The sequence below is a fragment of the Colobus angolensis genome, unplaced genomic scaffold, assembly GCF_000951035.1.
Source record: "Colobus angolensis palliatus isolate OR3802 unplaced genomic scaffold, Cang.pa_1.0 Scaffold217, whole genome shotgun sequence".
In the NCBI taxonomy this organism is placed as follows: domain Eukaryota; kingdom Metazoa; phylum Chordata; class Mammalia; order Primates; family Cercopithecidae; genus Colobus; species Colobus angolensis.
Window position 1 is genome coordinate 60,192 of NW_012115344.1, and position 17,560 is coordinate 77,751.

Genomic DNA, 17,560 nt, shown 5'->3' on the forward strand with positions numbered 1-17,560 from the left:
AAATAAATAAATAAATAAATAAATAAATAAATAAATAAATAAATAAAGTTCTAATAGTAGGAGTTCCTGATTGTCAGGTGCCTGTGATGTGACAGGTGCATTGTGGCTTGTGCTGAGTGAGAAACATGCATTATTTTTATTTTTAAAATTGATTTATCTTTAATTTCAATAGTTTTTGGTATGCAAGTGGTTTTTGATTACATGGATAAGTTCTTTAGTGGTGATTTCTGAGATTTGCTGCACCTGTCACCCGAGCAGTGTACACTGTACCCAATGTGTAGTCTTTTATTCCTAACCAAAGTCCACTATATCATTCTTATGCCTTTGCTTCCTCATAGCTTAGCTCCCACTTATAAGTAAGACCATATGGTACTTGGTTTTCCATTCCTGAGTTACTTCACTTAAAATAATGGCCTCCAGCTTCATCCAAGTGGCTGCAAAGGCCATTATTTTGTTCCATTTTATGGCTGAGTAGTATCTCATGGTGTACACATATCACATTCTCTTTATCCACTCGTTAGTTGATGGGCATTTAGGATGGTTCCATATTTTTGCAATTGCAAATTGTGCTGTTATAAACAACATGTATTACTTTTAAACCTAAAAAGGATGCTACCAGGACAGTACCATTGAATTATTGGTCTTACTACATCTGAAATAATTGAAGATCAACTGACTCAGTGATTGAATAATTTTCTTGAGGTCTCAAAGCTGGTTGTCCAGAGAATAAAGATCAGGCCGGGCGCAGTTGCTCACGCCTTTAATCCCAGCAGTTTGGCAGGCCGAGGTGGGTGGATCACCTGAAGTCAGGAGTTGGAGACCAGACTGACCAACATGGTGAAACCCCGTCTTACTAAAAGTGCTAAAATTAGCCAAGCATGGCGGGGTGCACCTGTAATCCCAGCTACTTGGGAGGCTGAGGCAGGAGAAATCACTTGAACCCGAGAGGCAGAGGTTGCAATGAGCTGAGATCACCCCACTGCACTCCAACCTGGGCAATAGAAAGATACTCCGTCTCCAAACAAAGAAACAAAAAAATTAATCTAGCCTCACATTTTCAGTACTCCGTGATAGTAAATATCAAAAAGTTAAATAGCAACAATAATAATAGTGGCTAATATTTATTGACTTATTTTTATTTACCAGGTACTATTCTAAGTGTTTTTCACTATTAATTTATTGAATTCTCACAACTGACTTATGAAATAGACATTAGTACTGTCACAATTTAGGATTTGAAGAAAATAAAATGCGGGACACGTAAACATAAATGCAATGCTGTCAAAAAGCTAAGTTATTGATGTTGCACTCAAGAGGGGAGGACTATCTATTTCATCAGTTATAATTTTTATTAATATGATTGGTTTATACTTTTGCTCTATGAACTCATTATTTCTTTTAAGTCGAGTTTGGTAAATGGTAAATTAAATTTTCTTTTTTCTAATTATTTTCTATGAGGAATGTAAATATTAATCAACAATGAATGAAAATAAAGCAAAGTGAAGTGGTATAAGAACAGTACCAATGGGCCACTCATGTGATTTCCAACCAGTCTTATTGATATGAGCCTGTTTTGTCGCACAGCATAGAGATAAGCCACAGAACCTTTAAACTGAATTACCATAGTGAGATATTTTACTGTGTGATGCACTCCTAACACAACAAATGGCTGGAAATAGTTACACAGGTTTTTTTTTTAATTAGGCAATTAAAAATACCAGTTGATTATATTGAATGATGACATGCATTTCTGTGCACCTGTAAACACATTGAAAAAATAAATATAAATTTATAGAAGAAAAAAACAAATATTTGTGTTCTGAGTGCTAATAAGTGATTCAAATTGTATTATTATTTTTCTGTAAGATCATATTGACTTTTATATAGGGGGGACATTGTTCCATAAGATTTCTGTGGAAATTGCCTGAATTGTGTCATAATGGGCCCCCTTTAAATGGAATTGGCATGTGATGTCTTGCTTAACCTTGATGATTCTAATGCTGTGAGATCAATGAGTATTTTGTAAGATATTTTATAGTAAGGTTAAAAGGATATTTCAAAATTTTCTGAATCAAATTCCTCTCATAAAAGTTATGTCAGACTTAACTTTCTTGTGTTCACAAAAAATATGAATACAAAAAATAACACATTTAAATTATGGTTTCTTAATATAAAGATAACTTCTGATTAAAGACTTTTCTAACTTTAGATTTACAAATCAGTCATGATTAGCTTGGAATAAACTATCACTTTACTGCAAATTTATTTAATGTAGGAAATAAAGACTTATTAGATACAGATTCTATATATTCTTTTTGAAGGTGTTTAGGAATAGCTTATTTCCACTGTAGTTCAGTATACATTATATGTTATAGCATATATTGCATATCATATTTCAGTGTATCATTTCTAATTTAGATATGAATTTTAAATTATTCATCAGATACTGTATTCCTTTATTTGCTATATTAAAGAGAATATATTACCAACAGTAATATATTTTTTGCTTACTTTTCCTGCCGTGCTCATGTTGTTTCTCTCTTCTTTGCAGAACAGGAGACTGGCGAGTACCTGTGGATCTCTTCTCTGCTTGAGTGCACAAAGCAGGTATATTGCGCAAGGTTGTTTGCTCGTATAACACCCAATTCCAACACTACACGTGATCTAGGTTTTTAAGCCACACCCATCATATTCTTCTCAGACTATCAAATCATAAAGAAATGGGCACTGAACCAGCACTCAAAACCTTGACTTTTCCAATTTCAGATAAGATTTTGCTTTCATTCGGTTAAATATTAAGTTAAAATGATAAATTTTAATCACTTTCTCTCTTCCTTACTCTCTTCCTGGTCAAATTTCTGCTTCTCTTCTCTCAAACTCACAGGGGTCATTCAGAGATCTGTTTTCCCTTTGGGCTCATTCAGAGTTCTGTTTTCCCTTTGTCTGCACTAAGCTGCAATTTTGAATCCACATGGTGCAGTCAGGAAGGAGGAGGAGTAGGGAAACTGGATAAACGAAGTGGAACATAGAGAGTTAGGAGCCAGAGGAGTGTGTTTGATACAGCACTCTCCTTCTCTTTATAGCAGAAAATCAGACACCCCATCAGTCACAGCAAAGGGGCTCACTGTGCCTTGCATTTCTACTCCACTCAATAACAATCAGCATTGATTGAGCATCTCCCTGTGTCAGGCATTAAGCTGGGTTTGGTGGGGTGGCAGTGATGAATAAGACATGACTTTTACCTCTGCTGACAGGCAGTATAGGGAAGTGGTTATGACATAGCCTTTGGGATCAGGCAGACTATTCCTTATTAGCTCTGTATACTTGGACTTATTAGTTGACTGTTCTTTGCCTCAGTTTCCTTGTCTTTAAGGTGAGAATGAATAGTAGTGTGTCCAGAATGGGTTCCTTCTGGTGGGTTCTTGGTCTCGCTGATTTCAAGAAGGAAGGCACGGACCCTTGCAGAGTGTTACAGTTCTTAAAGATGGTGTGTCTGGAGTTTGTTCCTTCAGATGTTCAGATGTGTCCAGAGTTTATTCCTTCTGGTGGGTTCGTGGTCTCACTGACTTCAGGAGTGAAGCCACAGACCTTCGCAGTGAGTGTTACAGCTCTTAAAGGTGGTGCATCCAGAGTTGTTTGTTCCTCCTGGTGGGTTCATGGTCTCACTGGCTTCAGGAGTGAAGCTGCAAACCTTTGCAGTGAGTGTTACAGCTCATAAAGGTAGTGCGGACCCAAAGAGTGAGCAGCAGCAAGATTTATTGCGAAGAACAAAAGAACAAAGCTTCCACAGCAAGGAAGGGGACACCAGTGGGTTGCTGCTGCTGGCTTGGGTGACTGCTTTTATTCCCTTATTTTGCCCCACCCACCTTCTGCTGATTGGTCCATTTTACAGAGTGCTGATTGGTCCATTTTACAGAGTGCTGATTGGTCCATTTTACAGAGTGCTGATTGGCGCGTTTATAAACCTTTAGCTAGACACAGAACACTGATTGGTGTGTTTACAATCCTTTAACTAGAGAGAAAACTTCTCCAAGTCCCCACCTGACCCAGAAGCCCAGCCAGCTTCACCTCTCAATAGACAGAAAGTCAAAGAGAGAGAGAAAGAGACAGAGACAAAAAGGGAGTCAGAAAGAGAGAAAGAGAGAGACAAAGAGGAAGGGAGAGACAAAGAGGGAGTCAGAGAGAAAGAAAGAAAGAGACAAAGTCAAAGAGAGAGAGGGAGAGACAGACAAAAAGGGAGTCAGAAAGAGAGAGACAAAGAAGACGTCAAAGAGAAAGAGAGATAGAAGTAGTAAAGAAAAAACAGTGTACCCTGTTCCTTTAAAAGCCAGGGTAAATTTAAAACCTATAATTGATAATTGAAGGTCTTCTCTGTAACCCTATAACACTCCAATACTACCTTGTTGTCAGTGTAAACAAGGGTGTACCCTGAAAGCACTGAGGCCACTGACAACCTGTAGCCTTCCTATCAAAAATCTTTAACCCAACAGGTTTCCTAACAGGGGATCTAAATCTTAATTAATTACCATACAAAGGTCTGACCAGATCTAGGAGGAACTCCCTTCAGGACAGGATGATAGGTGGTTCCTCACAGGCGATTAAGGGAAAAAGACACAATGGGTATCAAACTTGCGAGTTGTTTGTGCTCAGCCAAAGCTTAAAGTACTTACAGTATCAGGAAGGAGGCTCTATACCAATTCTAAGTTAATATGGACTGCATGAGGTCTTATTAATAGTAAAGAATAATTGAAATCCCAAGCTTACAAATTTTTCAACAAAAGTAAAGTTTGCTAAAAGTCAACAGTGTAACATGTATTATCCTACTACCACACACTCCGAAAGGATTTCTCAGACAGTTTACAAGAAAGAACAAAACCTATCCTTACTCTACAATTCCAAATAGACTCTGTGGCAGCAGTGACTCTCAAAAACTGCTGAGGCCTAGACCTTCTCACTGCTGAGAAAGGAGGACTCTGCACCTTCTTAGGTGAAGAGTATCGTTTTTATACTAACCAATCAGGGATAGTACGAGATGTCTCCCAGCATTTACAGGAAAAGGCTTCTGAAATCAAATATTGCCTTTCAAACTCTTATACCAACCTCTGGAGTTGGGCAACATGACTTCTCCCCTTTCTAGTTCCCATGGCATCCATCTTGCTATTACTTGCCTTCAGGCCCTGTATTTTTAACCTCCTTGTCAAATTTGTTTCCTCTAGAATCGAGGCCACTAAGCTACAGATGGTCTTACAAATGGAACCCCAAATGAGCTCAACTAACAACTTCTACTGAGGACTCCTGGACCAATCCACTGGCGCTTTCACTGGCCTAAAGAGTTCCACTCTGGAAGACACTACAACCGCAGGGCCCCTTCTTAGCCCCTATCCAGCAGGTAGTAGCTAGAGCGATCATCACCCAATTCCCAACAGCAGTTGGGGTGTCATCTTTAGTGGGGGATTGAGAGGTGAAGCCAGCTGGGCTTCTGAGTCAGTTGGGGACTTGGAGAACTTTTCTGTCTAGCTAAAGGATTGTAAACACACCAATCAGCACTCTGTGTCTAGCTAAAGCTTTGTAAACGCACCAATCAGCACTCTGTAAAAAAGCAACAATCAGCACCCTGTGTCTAGCTAAAGGTTTGTAAATGCACCAATCAGCACTCTGTAAAAACACACCAATCAGCACTCTATAAAATGGACCAATCAGCACTCTGTAAAATGGACTAATCAGCAGGACGTGGGTGGGGCCAAATAAGGGAATAAAAGCTGGCCACCCCAGCCAGCAGCAGCAACCCCCTTGGGTCCCCTTCCTTGCTGTGGATGCTTTGTTGTTTTGCTCTTTGCAATAAATCTTGCTGCTGCTCACTCTTTGGGTCCCCACTGCCTTTATGAGCTGTAACACTCACCATGAAGGTCTGCAGCTTCACTCCTGAAGCCAGCAAGACCATGAACCCACCAGGAGGAACAAAAAACTCCAGATGCACCACCTTTAAGAACTGTAACACTCACTGTGAAAGTCTGCAGCTTCACTCCTGAAGTCAGTGAGACCACGAACCCACAGGAGTAATGAGCAACTGTGGATGCACCACCTTTAAGAGCCGCAACACTCACGGTGAAAGTCTGCGGCTTCACTCCTGAAGTCAGCGAGACCACAAACCCACCATAAGGAAGGAACTCTGGACACATCTGAACATCTGAAGGAGCAAATCTCCGGACACACCATCTTCAAGAACTGTAACACTCACTGCCAGGGTCCGCTGCTTCCTTCCTGAAATCAGCGAGACCAAGAACCCACCAGAAGGAACCCATTCTGGACACAGTAGCACCTCTTTAAAAGATTGTTTAGTGAGTAAATGAAATAATCCATGTAAAGCATCTATGGCAGATAGGAGAATCTTCAACAAATACTAGCTGCAATTATTATCCATAAATGGAAGCTCTCAATCTAGGGAGGAAAAAGGCACACAGGTAGGCATGGCAGCCTATCTGGGTAGTACTGTGTCAGGGAGAGGGCATTCTGATCAAAGAACTTAGAAGAAGAAGACTTTGTAGAGAGAAGACATTTAGAAACTCAAAAGTGATCACCTTGGCAAACAGACCAAAAAACTCACTTGGGCACTCCATTATTCTTTGTTCAATGCCATGAATATAGGTGAATATGAGTTTGATTTTTAAAAAATAAATCTCAAGTCTTCTACCAAGACTTGAGGACTACAATGCATTTAACTATTCAATTGGATGTAGTCTGTCAACATATATACATAAACTATATTTTTCTAGAATTGTCAAGGTAACAACATTATTGTGTTTCTAGTTACACCAATTATGCAGGTGTAGAGAGTCCTACTAGGGCTGCACTACTCCACCTAGCAGAGAGGTGAGAAAGGTTTTTCATTGCCTCATTGTGGTCTTATGGTGATTGAGTAGGCATCACTTCTAGAAAACGGCCATTACTCTGCTCACCCACTTTGTGGAGAGCAGTGTAAAGGAAGGGAGTGTAGCTACTTAGTCTGGATAGCATCAAGGAGTTCACTTGTTGCAACCAATTTAAAAGGCTCATTGAACTGGCGTGTTTACAGAGTGATGTACAGACATGGTAGGGAATCAGAAATAATTTGAATTCCTAATATATTGGTGGTTTATTTATGAGGCATAAATTTGCAGGAAGTTAATGACCATAATTTATTGAGCACCTACTATATTTTCAGAACTCAGAGTTTTCCGTCCATCATTACATAGAATCCTCAGTGCAATCTTACAAGGAAAGTGTTATTATTATTTAGTTTCATTTTATAGATGAGGTAAAAGAAGCTCAGAAGTTACAGATCTCTGAATGTGCTTTTTAAGTCAGAGACGTTGGCTTCAAAAACAGAACTGCAGTCAGGCTGGTGTTAATGAGTTTTATAGTATAATGTAACAGTCACAGAAACATCAAAGCACAGGAAGTGAGTGGTATATCTTGAGCAACTGGACATCAGGGGCTGTCTCTCCTCATTGCTTCTCTCTTTTTCTCTTTCTCTTTCTGAATACACTCTGACCCTGATTCTTCTATGTTTTAACTGGAGTCTCTCAATGACACAGTTGAGTCAGGGGTCCAACCTGGGTCTCATGTCTGGCGGTGAAGCAATCAGTGAAAACCAGAGGGTTGAGGTTATGCAGGTGTAGAAAGCCACATCATCTTCAAAGGTGTCACAAAGCTAGTAAATGGCAGAGGCAGAATCCCAACTCACATCTGTCTGATGCCCATATTCTTTCCACTGAAAAAAAGGCATGGGGCAGAACAGAGTTTGAATAAGACAGTCAGCTATCCACCCTGAATAATAGCTCCACATTGCATAAGGCTTGAGGAAAAACACTGTAACTGGCAAGGAGCTCAGAAGTTATACTGTTCAAATTCCTCATTTTATTGGCCAAATGACTTGGCAAAACAATGTGGTTAATATTTATTTAAACATATTTGGATAGGGAAAATGTAGGACTGTTATCACAGATGCATAGTCTAACATATTTCAGATATTGTGGGGTTGAAGCAGACTAAGGAGCAAAAAGTCTAAGCTTCTAGGGCCGTATGTTTAATCTACCCAAATTCAACACCACAAATCAAGTATTCACTTCATTTCACTTTGACATTGAAACCAAAGTTGGTGAGAGAGTTAAAGTTAAAGTTATCTCCTCTACCCTCGAGTTAGAAAATATTTTTCCTGGCTGGGCGCGGTGGCTCAAGCCTGTAATTGCAGCACTTTGGGAGGCCGAGACGGGCGGATCACGAGGTCAGGAGATCAAGACCATCCTGGCTAACATGGTGAAACCCCGTCTCTACTAAAAAATGCAAAAACAAAAACAAGCCGGGCGAGGTGGCGGGCGCCTGTAGTCCCAGCTACTCGGGAGGCTGAGGTAGGAGAATGGCGTAAACCCGGGAGGCGGAGCTTGCGGTGAGCTGAGATCCGGCCACTGCATTCCAGCCCGGGCGACAGAGCGAGACTCAGTCTCAAAAAAAAAAGAAAAAGAAAAAAGAAAATATTTTTCCAACTTGGTCCTAATTCTCTCATAAAACACACATATATATAGAATGTTGGAAATGCTTGTTCATATCTCTCCCTATGAAAGATTTTGGGAAATAATCTCAGAGAAGCCAAAAGACAAAGTTGTACACATATTCCTGGCAGCTTCCTCTGAGTACCAAACTTAACAAATCTTAATGTTCAGCAAATGGTTTAGTGAAATATTGTAGATTGGTATAAGAAAGTGCTATGTTAATAATCATTTTAACATGATGGAGAAACAAAAATATCATATAATAATTTAAAATAAAAAATGGCATGAATTCCACAATTTCAACAATAAAAGAATATATACAAATGAAGGGCACCATCTGATTTGGTTTGACTCTGTGACTCCACCCAAATCTCACCTTGAATTGTAATCCTGATGATCCCCATGAGTCAAGGGTGGGACCAAGTGGAGGTAATTGGATCATGGGGGTGGTTTCCCTCCATGCTGTTCTCATGATGAATGAGTCTTATGAGATCTAATGGTTTTATAAGCATCTGGCATTTCCACTGCTGCACTCACTCTGTCCTGCCACCCTTTTAGAAGTATCTGCTTCTCCTTTGCTTTCCCCCATGACTGTAAGTTTCTGAGGCCTCACCAGCAATGCAGAACTGTGAGTCAATTAAACCTCTTTCCTTTATAAATTACACAGTCTGGGGTATTTCTTCATAGTGTCAGAAGAGATGAATACACCTTCTATAAACTGAAAATAGTTTTTTAAGGATGAAGAATCTACAGTGATTTCACATAGAATCATATTAATTTCATTGATAATCACATTATATTACTAACAATGGCCAAAATGTATTGAGTGATTACTTTATTAAGTGCTTTACTTGTATCTTTTAACTTCATTCTCTTTAGGAAAATAGTATCATAAGTCACACTTTGTAAAGAAACTGAGGATAAAAGAGGTTAAGCAAATTCCTGAGATACAATTCTAAGAGGTTTTCCCCAGAGTTCAAGTTCCTAACTAAGGAATAGTAATGATGATAATAACAACAGCTAACAATTAAGTGGCACTTAATATATGCCAGGCAGTGTTCTAAGTGCTTTATGTTTACTAACTCATTTAATCCTCAGATCAATCCTATCATGTAGGTAGTAACATGATTCCTTTTCGCGGGTAAGAAAACCATAGCCCAGAACCAGGGCGCCCAGCCGGGGTGTGGCTGAATCAGAGTAAGAACTCAGACTGTCTGCCTCCAAAGTCTGTTCTTTCATCTGCTCACTGCTCTAGTTCCAGGACTTAGCAGAAATAGCAAGGGAGGAATGAAGAAATAAATTTTAAAGAAAAAAATCAAAACTTGTGATAACTCCAAAACAACTCCAAACATTCCTGCCTGAATGAGTAGGAGGAAAGTACCTTTATTGACTAAAAAAGAAAGTTAATTTGAACATGTTAAATTTTAGGTAACCTTGAAATATGCTGAGTGAAAATTCCAGCTGGGTACTGGGAAGCAAAGGGACGTTGTATGCAGTATAAAATGACCCAATACATGGATCTGAGACCAATAATGTGAGAGGTGATAATTTCTAACTCTCAATATGAATTAATTTTTTGAGAGATAAATTTTAGAGGGAAGAACGGTCTTTGAGAAAGTTGATAGCAAAAAGTGAAGAGATGGACAACAATCTGAAAATTACATAAGGCGGAGTCATGAAAAGAAGATAACTCTGCCGCAGGAAGTCAAGAGGAAGGAAGCTGAAGGAAGCCTTGGAATTGGTTCCCAGAGGTCCTTAATGACTGTGGAGGGGGGGTGGGCCTGCAGCCAAAGGCTGAGGAATCAGAAAGGGTCAGAAAGGGGAGCAAGTTATTCTTTAGGAAGTTTGTCATCCAAGGGAAGGAAACAGTAGAGCAGCTGGAGGGAAAATTAGATTAAGTGGGAGTTTCTTTCACAGCAATTAGTTGTCTGTGCAAGAACCATGGCAGTCTGGAAAGATTATTTACCTTATTGTCTCACACAGTTTATTTATTTACCTATTGTTTCACAAGATCATGGCAGTCTGGAAAGATCTGGGGGCCCTGGTTCTGAGCTATGGTTTCCTTACCTGTGAAAAGGAATCAGAGTAGTACCTTATATCATAGGATTGATCTGAGAATTAAATGAGTTAGTAAATATAAAGCACTTAGAACAGTGCCTGGCATATATTAAGTGCCACTTAATTGTTAGCTATTTTTATTACCATCATTATTATTCCTTAGTTAGGAACTGGAACTCTGGAGAAAACCTCTTAGAATTGTTTCTCAGTCAGGAAAGATCGGGGTGTCTGAAGATGCTGGAGAAAGGAGAACCTCTTGAAACAGTGCTGGGAAGGACCAGAAGGAGGAGTTTCATTTTCTGAAAGGGAGATGTCGTATATGTGGCCATTGGAGGTAAGCAAGGATGAGTGTAGGTTGGAATTGAAGTAAACCAAAATGCAGTGCTGTTTATTTACTTATTGTCTCACACAGTTTACCCTTTTATAATTTGTTCTATGCTGCCAGTGCTGTGACTCTCCAAATTTGATTTCCCAGTCTCCCGTGACATCTGGCTTTTCTTTTTTTTTTTTGAGACGGAGTCTCGCTCTGTCCCCCTGGCTGGAGTGCAGTGGCGCGATCTCGGCTCACTGCAAGCTCCGCCTCCTGGGTTCACGCCATTCTCCTGCCTCAGCCTCCAGAGTAGCTGGGACTACAGGCGCCCGCCACCACGCCCAGCTAATTTTTTGTATTTTTAGTAGAGACGGGGTTTCACTATGGTCTCGATTTCCTGACCTTGTGATCCACCCGCCTCGGCCTACATCTGGCTTTTCTAATGGTTCTGCCAATGAGAGGTGCTGGAGAGATTTGAAAGCAGTGGAGGGGAGAAGGGACTTTCTTTCCAGTTCCCACTAGTGTCACTCCATGTCACACGGTTGGATCAGCTGTTTTAGGCCCTCTTGGCACCAGCCTTGCCTTACTCTCACAGGGACCAGCCACAGCTGGGCCACACTCTCTTGGAAGTGTAAGTATGAGCTTTGCCTTCTGAGCAGCCACTGGGCTATACCCTTTCCTCTGAGGTTTTAGTTCTGGTAACCGTACCACCTCTTTTTAGTCCTCCCTCAGGAGCTTAATGTTCTTAGTGTTTTGGGTGACCTCAATTTGCCCTTTGTAATTTTTTCACCTTCCAACACATCAATAACCAACTTTCTGTATTAAATCGCCTTTGTTTGAAAGAATTTTCTCTTTCCTAACTGGACACGTTGATATAGTTCTTGGCCCAGCAGTGGTACCAGAAGCAGACCCTCAAGTAAACATGTGTTTGCACAGATTTAGTTTCTATCTTTTTTCTTATTCTTTCTTTTTCTGTGTTTTTTTTTTTCCATATCTGAGTTGATGTCTTTTTAATGATTATAATTTGCTAATATGGAAAGCACTGGAGTAAGTTAGTTTAAGGGATGTGAAAAGAAAGGAAAAGATCCAGAATAGTCAACCAAGGGGAAGCCAATGGAGCTAACTAATGGGCCCCAGTTGCTGTCTTCTGTTATGGACTTGACATAGCTCTGCTCTGCAATTTTCTATACATCCTGCATTGGCTTTCAAGTAGAAGTTTTCCAGAGCACTTTCCAAGGTGTTTGAAATGTAGTACCTTTAGAATTCTTATAAAGTATAGTCACTGAAAATATTATCCCCAGCCATATATACTTATTTGTACAATGCTATGAAATTTGTTCTATGATTTTTATTCATTTTGTATTTTGTGAATTTTGGAATGTAAGCAACTCTTTTTTTCTACATTAATATAGTCTTAATTTTTAATTTTTGTGGCTACCCAGTAGGTGTATATACTTATGGGGTGCATGAGATATTTTGGTATAGGTATGCAATGCATAAAAATCACATCGTGGAAAAGTGGGTATCCATCTCCGTAACTATTTATCCTCTGTGTTGCAATCTAATTATACTCTTTTAGTTATTTTAAAGTGCATAATTATTATTGATTATAGTCCCCCTGCTGTGCTGTCAAATACCAGGTCTTGTTTATTCTAAATTTTTTTTTGTACTCATTAACCATCCACACCTTCCTCCATCCCTCTCACTACCCTTGCTGGCTTCTGGTAACCATCCTTCTATTCTCTCTCTCCATAAGTTCAATTGTTTTGATTTTCAGATCCCACAAATAAGTGAGAACATGTGATGTTTGTCTTTCTCTGCCTGGCTTATTTCATTTAACATAATGACCTCCAGTTCCATCCATGTTGCTGCAAGTAACAGGATCTCATTCTTTTTCATGGAAGAATAGTACTCCATTGTGTATAAGTAGCACATTTTCTTTATCCATTCATCTGTTGATAGATAACTTGGGTTGCTTCCAAATTTTCGCTGTTGTGAACAGTGCTGCAATAAACATGGGAATGCAGATATCTCTTTAGTACCCTGATTTTCTTCTGTGGGGTATATGCCCAGCAGTGGTATTGCAGGATAACATGATACCTCTATTTTTAGTTTTTTGAGGAACCTCCAAAATGTTCTCCATAGTGGTTGTACTGGTTTCCATTCCTACCACCAGTGTATGAGGTTTCCCTTTTCTCTACATCCTCACCAGCATTTGTTATTGCCTGACTTTTGGATAAAAGACATTTTAGGCCAGGTGCAGTGGCTCACACCTGTAATCCCAGCACTTTGGGAAGCCAAGGCAGGCAGACCATGAGGTCAGGAGAGTGAGACCATCCTGGCCAACATGGTGAAACCCCATCTCTACTAACATACAAAAAATTAGCTGGGCATGGTGGTGCATGCCTGTAGTCCTAGCTACTTGGGAGGCTAAGGTAGGGGAATCACTTGAACCCAAGAAGTGGAGGTTTCAGTGAGCTGAGATGGTGCCACTGCATTCTGGCCTGGCAATAGAGCAAGACTCCATCTCAGGAAAAAACAAGCCAATTTAATGGGGCTAGGATGATATCTCATTGTAGTTTCGATTTGGATTTCTCTGATGATCAATGATCATCATCATATGCATGCTTGCCACTTGTTTGTCTTTTTGTGAGAAATGTCTATTCAAATATTTTGTCCATTTTAAAGTTGAATTATTAGATTTTTTCCCCTATAGAGTTGTTTGAGCTCCTTACATATTCTGGTTATTAATTCTTTATCAAATGGGTTTTTTTTCAAATATTTTCTTCCATTCTGTGAGTTGTCTCTTCACTTTGTTCATTGTTTCCTTTGCTATGCTGAAGTTTTTTTTTTAACATGATGTGATCCCATTTGTCCATTTTTGATTTGTTTGCCTGTGCTTGTGAGGTATTATTCAAGAAATTTTTGCCCAGACCAATGCCTTGGAGGACTTCCCCAATGTTTTCTTGTAGTAGTTTCATAATTTGAGGCTTAAATTTTAAGCCTTTAATTCATTTTGATTTGATTTTTATATGCAGTGAGAGATAGGGGTCAAGTTTCATTCTTCTGCCTATGAATATTCAATTCTTCCAGCACCATTTATTGAAAATACGTTTTTTCTTCAGTGTATGTTCTTGGTGCCTTTGTTGAAAATGAGTTTACTGTAGGTATGAAGATTTGTTTCTGGGTTCTCTATGCTGTTTTATTGGTCTGTGTGTCTGTTTTTATGGTAGTATCATGCTGTTTTGGTTACTATAGCTTTGTAGTATATTTTGAAATCAGATCATGTGATTCTTACAGTTTTATTCTTTTTTCTCAGGACAGTTTTGGCTATTCTGAATCTTTTGTGATTCCATTTAATTTTAGGATTGTGTTTTCTATTTCTGTGAAGAATGTCATTGGTATATTGCTAGGGATTGCATTGACTCCGTAGATTGCTTTTTGTAGCATGGACATTTTAATAATGTTGATTCTTCCAATCTGTGAACATGGAATATCTTTCCATTTTTTTGTGTCCTCTTCCATTTTTTTTACATTGACATTTTATAGTTTTCATTGTGAAGATTTTTAACTTCTCTGATGAATACCTAGGTATTTAATTTTATTTGTTGTGGCTGTAAATGGAATTACTTTTTTGATTTCCTTTTCAGATTGTTCACCGTTGATATATAGAAATGCTACTGATTTTTGTACGTTGATTCTGTATCCTAACACTACTGAATTTGTTTATCAGTTTGAGTAGTTTTTTGGTGGAGTCTTTTGGTTTTCTCAAATATAAGATTATATCATCTGCCAACAGGATAATTGACTTCTTTTTTAGTTTGGATTCCCATCATTTCTTTCTCTTTCTTTATCTTGCCTGATTGCTCTAGCTAAGAATTCCAGTATTATGTTGGATAACAGTGGTGAAAGTGAGCATCCTTATCGTGTTCCAGATTTAAGAGGAAAGGTTTTCAGTTTTTCCCCAGAAGGTATAAAACCAGCTGTGGGTCTGTCATATATGGTTTTTATTATGTTGAGGTACACTCCTTTTATACCCGGTTTTCTGAGTTTTTTTTAAATCATGAAAAATGTTGATCTTTATCAAAAGGGTTTTCAGCATCCATTTAAATGATCATATGGTTTTTTCCCTTCATTCTGTTGATATAATGTATCACATCGACTGATTGGCATATGCTGAACCATTCTTGCATTCCTGGAATAAATCCCACTTGGTCATGATGAATGACCTTTGTAATATATTTTTGAATTTCGCTTGCTAGTATTTTCTTGATGATTTTTGCATCAATATTCATCAGAGATGTTAGCTTATAGTTTTTATTTATTTATTTTAATATGCCTTTGTCTGGTTTTGGCATTAGAGTAATACTAGCCTCATAGAAACAGTTTGGAAGTATTTCCTCCTCCTCTGTTTTTTGGAACAATTTGAGTAGGATTAGTGTTGGTTCTTTAAATGTTTAGTAGAGTTTAGCAGTGAAGCCATTGGGTCCCAGGCTCTTCTTTACTGGGAGATCTTTTATTATGGTTTCAATCTCATTACTTTTTATTGACCTGTTCAGGTTTTGGATTTCTTCATGGTTCAATTTTGGCATGTTGTCTGTACCTAAGAATTTATCCATTCCTTCTATATTTTCCAGTTTATCAACATATGGTACCTAATAATGATCCTTTGAATTTCTGTTGTGTCAGTTGTAATGTGTTGGGAACAGGTTCCCAAATCTGGCCATAAACGGGTCCTCAAACTGGCCATAAACAAAATCTCTGCAGCACTGTGACATGTTCATGATGGCCATGATGCCCATGCTGAAGGTTGTGGGTTTACCAAAATAAGAGCAAGGAACACCTGGCCCACCCAGGGCAGAAAACTGCTTAAAGGTGTTCCTAAACCACAAACAACAGCATGAGCGATCTGTGACTTAAGAACATGCTCCTGCTGCAGATAACTAGCCAGAGCCCATCCCTTTGTTTCCCGTAAGGAATACTTTTAGTTAATCTATAATCTATAGAAATAATGCTTATCACTGGTTTGCTGTTAATAAATATATGGGTCAAACTCTGTTTGGGGCTTTCAGGTCTGAAGGCTGTGAGTCCCCTGATTTCCCACTCCACATACTATATTTGTGTGTGTGTCTTTAATTCCTCTAGCACTGCTGTGTTAAGGTCTCCACAACCAAGCTGGTCTCGGCAGTAATGTCTTTTTATTCATCTCTGATTTTATTTATTTGGGTATTCTTTCACTTTTTCTTAGTCTGGCTAAAGCTTTGTCAATTTCATTTACCTTTTCAAAAAATCAACTTTTTGTTTCATTGATCTTATGCATTGTTTTCTTCATTTAAAATTCTCTTATGGTCTGATCTTTATTATTTATTTTCTTCTACTAATTTTGGGCTTGTCTTGCTCTTGCTTGTATAGTTCTTTAAGATGCATCATTATATTATTTATTTGAAGTTTTTCTTCTACTTCTTTCACTGTATTCCATAGATTTTGGTATGTTGTGTTTCTATTATCATTTGTTTCAAGAAATTTTTCAATTTCCTTCTTAATTTCTTTATTGACATACTGGTCATTCAGGAGCATATTATTTAATTTCCATATATTTGTATAGTTTTTAAAATTTCTCTTGCTATTGATTTCTAACTTTATTTCATTGTTGCAGAGAAGATGCTTAATATTGCTTTAATTTTTTGAATGTTTTAACTTGTTTTGTGACCTAACGTATGGTCTACCCTTGAGAGTGGTCCATGTGCTAAAGAGAAAAATGTGTATTCTGCAGCCATTGAATAAAATGTTATCTAACTATCTATTAGGTCCATTTGTTCTATTGTGCAGAATAAGTCTGATGTTCCTTTGTTGGTTTTCTGTCTGTGAGTTTTGACCAATGCTGAAAGTGGGGTGTTAGAGTCTCCAGCTACTAATGTATTGGGGTCTATCTTTTGGTTCTATATATTTGCTTTATATATCTGGTTGCTCCAGTGTTGGGTGCATATATATTTACAATTGTTATACCCTCTTGCTGAATTGACCCCTTTGTCAATATATGATGACCTTTTCTGTCTCTTCTTACAGTTTTTGTCTTGAAATCTATTTTGTCTTATAAGTATAGCTACTGATGCTATTCTTCGGTTTCCACTTGCATGGGATATCTTTTTCCATCTCATTATTTTCAGTCTTTGTGGATATTTCTAGGTAAAGTGTGTCTTTTTCTGTAGGCAATAGGTCATTGAGTCTTGTTTTTTTCATCCATTCAGCCACTCTATGTCTTTTCATTGGAGAGTTTGGTCCACTCACATTCAATGTTATTATTGTTAAGTAAGAGTTTCCTTCACCATTTTGTTATTTGTTTTCTGGTCTTTCTTTCTGTCTTCCTTTCAGTTAAGGTGTTTTTTTCTGGTGGTATGCTTTAATTTTTTACTTTTTATTTTTGATGTACCTTTGTGTGTTTTTTAATTCAAAGTCACCATGAGACTTGCAAATACCATCTTATAACCCTTTTTTCTTTTTGGGGACAGAGTCTTGCTCTGTTGCCCAGGTGGGAGTGCAGTGGTGTGATCTCGGCTCACTGCAAATTCTGCCACTTGGGTTCAAGTGATTCTCCTGCCTCAGCCTCCCGAATAGCTGGGATTACAGGTGCGTGCCACCACGTCTGGCTAATTTTTGTATTTTT

At 38.5% G+C, this 17,560-nt stretch overlaps 1 protein-coding gene across 1 annotated transcript in view; it reads right to left on the reverse strand.

Annotated features, from left to right (window-relative positions):
• Positions 1-2,900, reverse strand: part of LOC105512659 (alcohol dehydrogenase 1C) — a 21,686-nt gene extending 18,786 nt beyond the window's left edge. The window contains exon 1 of the mRNA XM_011943184.1: positions 2,512-2,900. Coding sequence (XP_011798574.1) covers positions 2,512-2,529 — 18 coding nt within the window. The 5' untranslated portion in view covers positions 2,530-2,900. The remainder of the gene's footprint in view (positions 1-2,511) is intronic.
• Positions 2,901-17,560: the final 14,660 nt, after the last annotated feature.